This window comes from Wolffia australiana, chromosome 4 (genome assembly GCF_029677425.1).
Source record: "Wolffia australiana isolate 7733 chromosome 4, ASM2967742v1".
In the NCBI taxonomy this organism is placed as follows: domain Eukaryota; kingdom Viridiplantae; phylum Streptophyta; class Magnoliopsida; order Alismatales; family Araceae; genus Wolffia; species Wolffia australiana.
The window spans coordinates 866,857-878,058 of NC_135838.1; the positions used below are offsets into that span (position 1 = coordinate 866,857).

At 41.8% G+C, this 11,202-nt stretch overlaps 1 protein-coding gene across 1 annotated transcript; it reads right to left on the minus strand.

Annotated features, from left to right (window-relative positions):
* Nucleotides 1–211: 211 nt before the first annotated feature.
* Nucleotides 212–6,495, minus strand: OVA6 (Class II aaRS and biotin synthetases superfamily protein). The gene is made up of 11 exons (XM_078574726.1): nt 6,045–6,495; nt 5,881–5,937; nt 5,223–5,333; nt 5,007–5,093; nt 4,808–4,921; nt 3,958–4,164; nt 2,852–2,989; nt 2,150–2,311; nt 1,081–1,280; nt 695–778; nt 212–456 (listed from the first exon to the last, which is right to left on the minus strand). The coding sequence occupies exons 1-11, from the start codon at nt 6,417–6,419 to the stop codon at nt 315–317; spliced, it is 1,677 nt and encodes a 558-aa protein (XP_078430852.1). The 5' UTR covers nt 6,420–6,495; the 3' UTR covers nt 212–314.
* Between the last annotated feature and the right edge of the window lie 4,707 nt (nt 6,496–11,202).

Sequence of the window (11,202 nt, forward strand, 5' to 3'; positions counted from 1 at the left end):
CTGAAAAATGCAAGATCATAAAATGTTACTTGTCATGCATGAGATGTCACAGGTGGCGAAATCCATCGGTTTCCACATGGGGCCAAGTTGCACCATCTCGATGTTGATGTTAAATGGACTGCTAGATGGACACGAGGAAAAATGTGAATATCCAACGGCGAAAATCACGGCTACCTGGATCCAGATCTGTAGATCTCAACCCCAAGCCAAGTCAACATCAATTTTGTTTTCCTTAAAAATGTTATCAAACGTTGACAGATATTTTATCTTCAGCAAAAATCAGACCTATCAAAAAAATGTAGAGGGAGAAAATTCTAATAAGATTTGGCGAAAATCGCAACCTCGGCAGCAGGTTGACTGGTCATGAGGCAGGTCTTGGGCCCCACAGGCTGGTCAAAGGGGAAGCATCTTATGGTCGCTCCAGTCTCCTCTTTCACTCTCTGCTCTTCCGCATCACTGCACCATAAAGGTTAAATTTTTCTTAAAAATTGTTGATCGAACGAGCTTCCCTTCTTTTTATATCATTTTCCCAAAATGGAAATTCTACCCAAATTTGGGTTGTTTATAATATTAGCCAGGGTTGTTTATAATGGTTAAGGAGTTTTTTTAATCCTTTTAAAATCATTTTTCTCATAATGCGAATTATAACCAGAATAAGGCTGCTTGACCATTGACTATCGATTAATTTATTTACCTCGCTGACCATGGACCTCTCGCCCATTTGCCCTCAGCGATGGCAGCCTTTAACTCCTCGTATGAGGTCACATCCACGATGTTACTGCAGGAGAAAAATTAGCAATTATTTCTCTTGAAAGTCAACGCAATTGGAGAACATAGATTTTTTTTCTGTGCAGTTTTTTGGAGTATGGTGGAAAAGCCAACACAGTATGAGAATACAGTTCATCTCCCAGAAGTTTCCTAACGAAAGTCAACCCAATTTCTGAGAGCATAAATTTTTCTGGGTTTTCTGAAAATTAAGTTTTTCCTCACTTCGCAGGAAGTATGAGTCACCGATAGACCAGGTGAGTTTAAAAGTCAATGCGCACGGATGACAAAAGTCAGTAGTTGTGTTCGAAATACCTGTCACGGAAAGCAGTGGCCCTCTCCAGAAGAACTGCCTGGATATCATCTAACCTCTGTCTGACATGGTTGACCAGCTCAGCAGATTCCATGGATATCCCGAATTCTTTCCCCTGCTTGCCGGGGGCGTCCCTCCTTGATGTCACCACCGTTCTCTTGGCCACGTCACGTGGTCCTACTTCCATTCTCAGAGGGACTCCCTGGAAAGAGCATGAATTATTCATCAATTAAAAAGTTTAAGTGAGTCGACGTCTAAAAGAAAATCTTTTAGGGGAAATAAATTGAAATGATTCTATTTTTAACTTTCAAATAGTGATTTTACTTCTATTTTCGAAACTAAAATGGAATCCATATTAAGACATCTGATTCGTTCTGTTTGGATAATCTTAATGAAGTTAAAATTTCGTATTAAGAGTATTTCAAAAGCAAAATATCTTATTAGGAGGTTCAATCATTCCAAGAAAAAATTTCTCCGTATAACTTTATCTTCAAAATATTAACGAATGAAAATTTTGGAGATGGTCCGTAGGCCAAACTCACAATAAAAAACTTTGCCTCGACATGAAAACAAAGAAGACTCGATTTTAAACGAGAGTCAAGTTGATGTGAGCACTTTTATGCTGGAGGACAATTTTTCATCAAATACATTGAGGAATCAAAGAAAACTGACCTAGAAAAATAAAGAATATCGTTTATCAACGTTCGTCAACTCAGTGGGTCAACGAAATGAGAATAGACTTAGGGACCTTTACATAAAAAAAGGATGCGGGTCTGTGTAAATATCAACAAGGTAGGCCAATTTAAAAAAAAGAACAGTTTTTTTTTGCCAAGTAAAGCACGCGGCCGAAAATGCAAACAAAAGTATTTTTCCCTTGATGGGATTCCATGAAAGAGGAGCATGTAACAGTTGATTTTTTTCAGTTTTGAACGGTCCATCACAAAAAGAGGCAAAACGTACTTTTCTTCACAAATGGTAAACTGCCGCGAAAGTTTGAGTCTTTCATAAGTTTAATCTCTTTCAAAAAAAACAGATATTAAAAAAAAAAACTAGAGAGAGAGAGTTCAATACCTTCATCTCCCAGAAATTGAATTTCCATCCAGGTGTCCTCTGCTCCGAATCATCCACTTTGACTCTAATACCAGCTGTCTTTAGCGTAGTCTCTATGGAAGATACAGATTCGAGGACTGCGGCCTTCTCATCGGCAGTCTTCCAAATTGGCACAATCACGACCTGATAAATTTTGTTCAGTAAAATATCAAAATAAAATAAAAACTCCATACGGTACTGGAAGAAAAATAACCCATAAGGAACTTGCTAAATTTAAATAATTCTAGGGCATTCTTCATGAACTGGACTGGATCAAGTAAAATTGACAAATTCAAAATTTAGAGTTCAAAGTCAACCATTTTATAGGAACACTGCAGCGCAGGCTTCTGAAGTTGTCTCAGTTCTATATTTTTTTGGTAGATGGAGGGTAGAAACTTTTGTCTCATGAAATAGTTATCTGTAATGAGAATCAACCAGAAGGAACTTTCTAAATTTTTAAAGTTGTAGGGCATTCTTGATGAACTGGATCAAGTAAAAATATCAAAACTCAAAGCAGTACTCTCCAGGTCACACGTGTAAAATATCAAAACCAGAAGGAACTTTCTAAATTTTTTAAAGTTGTAGGTGCAGTGTTTTGGAATTACTGCTTTGTTTATTTGATTTTTTTGGCTGTTAAAACGGTAGAAACATGAGTCATGGGATTAGTAACTAGTTCTGAAATACCTGTACAGGAGCAATTTTGGGGGGAAGCATCAAACCAGCATCGTCTCCATGAGTCATTATTATACCACCAATGAAACGAGTGCTGATGGCCCATGAAGTCTGCCATACATGTTGTCTCTGACCATTCTCGTCTGTAAACTGCCAGAAGCAAAAGAAAGTCAGTGCATGGAGCTTACGAGAAATTCATCAGAAAGATAAGGCTCTAAGAGGAAAGCTTTGTTTGCCATTCAAACTGAAGAGCACGGAAAATGAGACCTAAAGTTCAAATATACTTTGTTATCTTTAGTTTAATCTCAATTGCGCAAACATGAATCATGAATATTCATAACGTAATTTTTTTTTGAATTAAATATTCATAACATAATACGAGTATATAAATAATATGTATCCATAAATAACATGAATCCATGAAAAATGCTCGGTGCTCCTCTTCTGAGACTATCTTTTCTATCTTGATCTTCCAATTAGCCGACACCAATGCACCTGGACCTTGACTTTGGAACCAATCGAATCTTTAAAAGACAGAAAAAATAGCCAGGAAATTACGACTGAGGTGCACTTTTAAAATCTATTAGTATTCATCTAGTTGAATCCATCCGGGGGGAGGGAGAGAGGAAAGAGAGAAGAGAAAGAAATGGAAAAGAAGAACAAGCGTCTTAATATTAGCGCAAAAACATGATATTCAACATGACAGAGAAAAATAATAAAGCATAGAAAAAAGGGAAATTCAAGAAATTCGGAAAAAAGAAAAGGAGATGGATGCATTAACACTTCTCTTAAATGCCTGAGTTTGACGTCATTTTATTTTACGGCTACAGATTTGATTTGGCAAAGCTGAGACCACTGCGTAGCTTGAAATACTCTCTCAAGTTCTTTTTGTCATTCCCTTAGTTTGGTCTATTATCATCAGAAATGAATTATAGAACAACAATCAGCCTTTACCACTAGAAGAAAACGTAATTTCAAGGGAAATTATAACAAAATAGAGCATCACATGCTCTAACAATAAAAGTAACTTTTTAAAACCTTTTAAACATTTCAAAATAGTTTAAACTCAGGAAAAAATAAAAATTGAAAAAAAATCAAAATTTTGGATTAACACAAACCTGCGTTCCAAAGGCACGAGAAAAATTCTGCCCAAGGTTGTGACTGGTTCCTGCTTGCAACGCTTTTCGGTCACCCATCATGGCTTCAATAGTATATGTTCTAGAGGCCCCAGCAAACGTCTCGACTTTGGACTTTCGGCCCATGACAACAGGTATTGCTGCAACCTCATTGGCAAACTTTGTGTAGATGTCGATCATCTGTAGGGCCTGTAAAAAGTGATGTATCAGAGCACAAAGCTGGAATATCAACAGGTAAATAAAAAAGTGTCCTCGATGCAATCTTAAAGAAGAGCTGAAATCATGACAAAAAAGTTAAAAACTCCTATATATCCATGGCGAGTGGGTTCAAAAAGTATCAACCATCAGCTAGCCATCAACGTCATCAACCCTGGTTGATGTTGATGTCAACCCGCGTTGAAGATGACATCGACGTCGATGATTTAATCATTAATAGTTGACATTTGACGTTGATGTTGACCAGGTATCAACAACCATTAATGCAAAGTCAACATCAGCCATCAAACTCACTTGAATTCTTGTTATATTGATTGTCCGCATATCAACGTCATGTCATCTCATTTTGATGCATTTTTTTATTCCTATGACATGTCATGTCAACGCCAAAGTCAACCTCCAGCTTCAACGTGTTAAACCCTGACGGGAAGTACGAGTTGTTAGCTGACACAAGAGGAACGTAAGTAGGAAAAGGATAGAGAATGACGAGAAAAGTGAAACTCAGTTAAGACTGAGGGTTCCCCTATCCCTCAACAGGAGTGGGAAGCCTAAGGGCAAATTTTGATAAAACAGTTACTTCCACAAGAAAATAAAACAAAACATTGAAAAGAAAGACCTCTTCTTCTGCCTCTTCTGGGGTTGCGTGAGCTGTGTGGCCTTCCTGCCATAAAAACTCCAGAGTTCTAATAAAAGGCTTTGTACGCATTTCCCATCTCGTGACATTCGCCCACTGAAGGAGAGCATTAGAAAGTCACAATATAACGTCCATATGCAACTTTTAGAAACTTTAGAGAGCCAAAAAAAAAAAATCAGACCTGATTGATCATCAGAGGAAGGTCCCGGTAACTATGAATCCACTGGGTAAACATGTGGTTCACAATTGTCTCACTGGTTGGTCTGACCTGTCACAGCCTCACATAAAAAGAATAAAAGGTACTCATAGTACAGAATATTCTGATTTAAACAATTGAAAATTGTCGGATAAATCAGGGGTAGGAAAAGAAATATGATTTAAAAGGAATATTCCGTACCACAAGTTTTTCTTCGAGTTCTTTGCCTCCTCCAATCGTAACGAGAGCCAGTTCAGGGCTGAAGCCTTCAACGTGGCTTGCTTCCTTCTCGATAAATGAGAATGGTATGAACTGCATACGTGGACATTACAAGAATCACAAAAACTTTCATAGAATATTATGGCTTGGAAACTACTGCCAGTGCACTAAAAAAAATGCTGGAGAAAAAATAGATCCTTAATTGAAGATAGAGATTCTAAATAATTTGAATCAAAAAAAAATAATTCAGGGAAGTGATGCTAAAAGGTTGGCAACAACAATGAAGAGGTACTTCAGGTCGAGCAAAGTAGTAGAAAGGGAAAGAATTCAGAAGGTGATGCTATGACTGGAAGGAGCAGCACTACAGCGATTTATCTAGACAGCAGATAGACACAATTAACTAGAAAGGAATGATTATAAAATTAATTCTGGACGACTATTTGGGGAGGCACAAACAAAGAAGGTTCTACATCAGTTCATGGGTACATCAGTTCATCACAGAGAGGAGCCAAATTTAAAGGGGCCAACCGTATCGGGGTAAATTCCACCAAAATTCGTCAAAAAAATTCTCACACATGCCAAGATAGCAAAAAATCATCGCAGAAACAATCATACAATAACCATACGGAAGAGCATTTGCCTGGGGAAAATACATGTTGCTGTGGCCCGTCTCCTTAAACTTCACGTTCAAGTAATCCTAAATTTGCGACCAGACGACGTCAGAAATTCCCAAAAACAGTGCAATCAAGAAGAACTCCAACAATCAAAACGCAACAGGAAAGATGAAAACACTGAAGAGCAGACCTGGATGTTCTCCCAAATAGCATAACCATAAGGCCGAATGACCATGGTGCCACGAACAGGCCCATAATCAGCGAGCTCGGCATGGGCGATGACGTCGAGGTACCAGGCGTTGAAATCCACAGAACGAGGGGTCACAGACCCATCAAGATTGGGTTTTGGGGGATCTCCATGAAGCTTATCATCCTTGGTTAGGCTCTGAGTGGAGATTCCGCTACTGCTGCTTCTAGAAAGGCAGGTTCTTCCCCTTCTGGCCGGCCTTGATCGAAGAGATTGAGGAAGAAAGGGGGTCGATTTCGACGAGGAGAAGCAAGCCCATGGCTTCACCGGCGATGGCGACCGGAGGATTGTCAGAGAAGGAAGCCGGGCAGCCCCCATTGAAGGGAGAGATAGAGAGAGAGAGATAGAGAGAGAAAGAGAGATATAGAGAGAGAAAGTTATCTATCCATCTGTTGTGGAGGAACTGGAGAGACGTCGTCTTAGCTTATATGAGGAAGATGAACCGAGTTGACTCGGTGCACTGGACGAGTTGGGAAGAACGAGTCGAGTTTTTCATTCAACTGGGCAAGTTTTGGAAATGGAGGTTTTGTAGATGAATGGATTTTTTTTATTTCTTCAAGTTTATGGTAAATTTTTTGAGGGAATTCTATAGTTTGATGGGTATCTATGAATCATTAAGAAGGTTTGGTAACTCTGATCATTAGTGTGGGTTTTTGGGGTTGGTCATTTTTTAGGAAATTTGGACTTCATTTCTTTAAATTCCATGAAAGTTTAAAGAATTTTAAGAAGAGAGAACCAGGAATAGAAAATGTAAGACTATATGGATTGGGAAACTTAAAGGCTCTCAAATTGAAATTATGTTAAGAAGAGAGTTTTACTTAAAGCATCTTCTCAAAAGCTTTTTAAATAATAATGATTTTCAACTGAGATAAATTTTGAATCAACGCAATTGATTTTTATTTTCATGAGCAAGTTTTAACTGTATTCAGAAAGTGATTTATACTCTTTCCTTCTCTCCCCCCAATTTTCTATTAATCTCTCCCATTCTTTCTCTACCTCCCATCCTTGCTATCTCTCACTCACTCACTCTGAAATATATATATATATATATATATTTCCACATCTTTTTATTTTTTTAGCTTACTCACCCTTTCCACTCCCTAAAAAATATTTGGTGATTTTTCCAAGGAACATGAAGGATCAATACAACCATGTTCGCTCTATAGCAGAAAAGGTCTTCCTTTCATTATTTGCAATACCAGCGGACAACTATCTTCTCACTGGTTTAATGAATCAGATGTACAAGAATACTAGAAGATGCATTATCTTTCTCTGTCCTCTCCCCCTTGGTCTCCCCCTCTCTCCATCTCTATATCTTTCTACCTCTTACTGTTTTTTCACCTCACTTTCCCTCTCTCTCTTTCTCTCTCCTCGCTATCCCTTCACCACTCTCCCCTATCTCTATATCTATCTATATCTCTAGCTACTTCTTTATCTCATTCATCCTCTCTTTCTTTCTCTGCTCTGGCCCTTCACAACCCTCTCCCCCTATGTCCATATATCTCCATCTCTTTCTATATCATTATCTCTCTCTCTACGTCCCTCCCTCTCTTTCCCTCTCTCTCCATCTCATTCACTCTCTCTCTCTCTCTCTATCCATCTCATTCCTTCTCTCTCCCTGTTACTCACTTGCTACCCTTTTTATACTACACCTACTATTATCTCTCTCTCTCATTCTCTGTACAAATGTATGTGTGTATCACTCTCTCCCTCATTCTCTGTATAAATGTATGCGTATCTCTCTCTCCTTCTCACCAAATCACTCTCATCCCTATCTCTCCCACTCCCTCTCACTCGATCACTCTACCTGTACCTCTTTTTCTCTAAGTCTTTTTTTCTCTCTCTCTCTGTCCATCCATCCCACTTAGTCAGGGCTAGACGGTCCTTGATGGGGGACCATCCGCAAGCTGAAGTACAAGATCGGCCCGCTGCGACACACGAGCAGCCACATCGCGTAGCTCGAGCCAACGCGAAGGATCCAGAGTTCAAGTATACAGCTTGAGGAGGAAGTTTTTTCGTCCCATTTCCTTTGCATTTTCTTGGATTTTCCTTATCGTGTTTCTGGGAGGGCTTCCTTGTTTTGTCCCCTCCGTCGTATTTCGAACCACGTTTTTTTTACGGCTCGATTAGGGGTTTTCTCCCTAATTACGAGCCGAGCCCTAGGGTTTTTCACTCTCCCCCTATAAAAGGAGAAGGGATGTCCTGGAGGAGTACGAGAATGAATTTTGTTGTTTGATGCTTGTTCTTGGGAAAGGATGCCTTGAGTTTCGTTAGCAGGTCGCAAGGAGACAAGACTCCTCCAGGAGGAGAGCTGGGTTTCTAGAGTGAAGAGGAGAAGGAGCCGTCGCCGCCTCGCCGCTGCCACTAGCCGTCGCCGTCGTTCTGCCGACCGAACCGCCGACGCCGGATTGTGCCACCGCCTCGACGCCACCGCCATTCTCCTTCAGCCTCTCAAGGGAGAGACGTCGCTTCCACCATCGCTGCGACCGCCGGTTCCAGCGCCAATTGCCGCCACCCATCAAGCGCCGCCCAGGCGCCTGCTGCCAATCCGCCAGCGGCGCGCACTCCTGTGCCCACCCAGACCGACGCCGTCTTCAGCCGACGACCACACGGCACTCACCGCCTGACGAACCAACGCCCCTCGTCATAGGGCTCGGCCACCCTCACCCCAGCTTACCCTACGACGCCGCCGGGACACCGCCCACCACTGGACCGCCGCCGACGGGCCGTCTGAGCGCCAACCACAGCCCGGAAGACGCCAGGGCAGCCAGGGCGCCCCCGCCGGTCTTCTTCGCCGGGGAGGAGGGACGCCCAGTCACGAGAGACTCAACTCGGTGCCCGACTCGACCTGGTCCGGTCCGCGTCGAGACCGAGTCACGACTCGGTCAACCAGACTGAGTCAACCCGGATATAAGAAACGGCAACTTCCGGTAATTACTCGTCACGAAAAGGGCATTTCTGTCCTTCCTGCATTTCCCCGGTCTAGGTTGCGCCGACGAGTTTCCGCCGCCGCCGCCGCCGCCGCCGCCGCCCAGCCACGCGCCGCCTCCGCGGTCGTGCTGCTCGCCACCGCCGTTGTTGCGCCGCCGCCTGCGCCGCTCCTGCGCCGCACAATACCGTCGCTGCCGCCGTGCTGCACGCCGTTCCTGCGCCGCTTGCCGCCTCCATCTCTGCGTTGCCGTGCCGCTCGCCGTCGTCTCCACCTCCGGGCCGTCGCTGTCGCTGCCGCTGCGCCGTACGTCTCTCGCCGCCCCGTCGCGGCCGCTCGTCACGGGTCACCGCCGGCCTCGTCTCCGTTCAGCCTCACGTTTCAGTCCGATACCAGCTCGCCGTCGCCACAGTCTATTTCCCGCCAACCACACGGTTTCGGTCCACCGCGATCTACCGGGCTTCGGCCCCGCAGGTCACTTAACTACACCCCTTTGAGTATTGTTACTTCTTCCAATATTTTCTCGTGTGCTCCACCGCCGAGGATTAATCAACTTTACCTACCTGTTCCGCGGGATTGGGGAGTGTTCCACCTCACCCAATCCATCTCACTCCTATCACCGGGATTAGACAGTCCGATCAGGGATACCCGCACCAGCGGTGTTCTTCGTGATCTATCGGGTCATTAGGAGTCAGATCGTACGTGGCACGTACGGATCACTACTAGGGCCTCGTCTTACTTGGTTGTGGATTGCGCTTCTCATTATTTTCATGAGTTTGCATCATTCCATCATCAATTAATTTGTGTTGTTCGATCCTCACCCTGTGTTGCAACGCGAGCCGCCGATCCCTTCTGGACGTGTTGCATCAGTCCTGGTCTTAATCTCAGTTTATAGCAAAGACCTAAAGCTTACATATAAATTGGTCTGATCCTGGTCCATTTATGGTTGACTAGTTCACATCAAAGTCAAAGAAAAATTCAAAAAAATTGGCATGGATTTCACGTAAAAGGACTAATATCTTGCAAAATAATATATTATGACCGTCTTGGAAAACAAAAAGTGCCCAGCTTGCCTCCGCTCCACTTTGTCCTTGCAACATATTCAACAGGGCAACACTTAAGTGTCGACTTGCTCCTCCAACCTAGAACAAGCATAGAAACACATCATGATTAAATCGTGAAAAGGGTAAAAGACATTAAATTACTTAAATGATAATACTAAAAATAATTATTATAAAATATTTACTCTTTGTCATCATCCACTTCAATTTCTTCCCCTTTGGCATCATCCTCTTTGTATTCCTCAACTGCCTTATTATCCTAGCATTCAAAAGTCATGTACAGATATAGATATGCATATGCTATGACTTGTTCATGAATCATCAATGCATCATCAATCCCATGCATAGTGATCCTAAGTATACCAGCATGGTTTTAGGTGGTCCAAGAGTTCATTGTGCATGAAACTTTTTAACAGAAAATGTTAAAAAGGTTATATTTTTCTTCTATAAATGTTTCAGCTGTTGCATGTTATGGAGAGTTCCCACTTGGAATATACACATCATCACTGGTGTGCATAAAATGCTAAAATTTTCTTCAATTTTTATTGCAATAAGCAAGAAAAGCAGATCCACACTCACAATGAGGCCCAACAAAGGTGAGTTTTATTCCACTTGGGTTCTATTTCAATATGTTAATTTATTTTAAAATAATTTCAGAAAAATTTCACACAGCTAGAAGGATTTATCTCTATGTATTCCTTTATATGACACACTTTCAATTCCTTCTATCACTTTGATGGGCTCTTATTCTTAACCCTTGTCACTAGTTTGTAAATGTTGTTGAAAATATTTCATGTATAATTACTGCCACCATTTCTGGTATAGTACTTTAGGACAGGTGATGGTTTTCGACAGTGGGAAGCCTCGGTGTCATCCACATACATATCATCATTTATCTGTAAATATGTTTTGTCATGTATAAGTATAAGAATTTTTAATAAAATTGTTAAGAAATAATGAATAAAACGTGACACATACCTGGTCACTAGTTAACTTGGTTCTCTTCTGGGACAACCAGTTGGTCCCATATGTTTGCCTTTATATGGAGATCTCCAAGCAATAGAGCATCTGACTCAAACAGCAATTTCTTGGTCTCTCTTGATAAATTTGA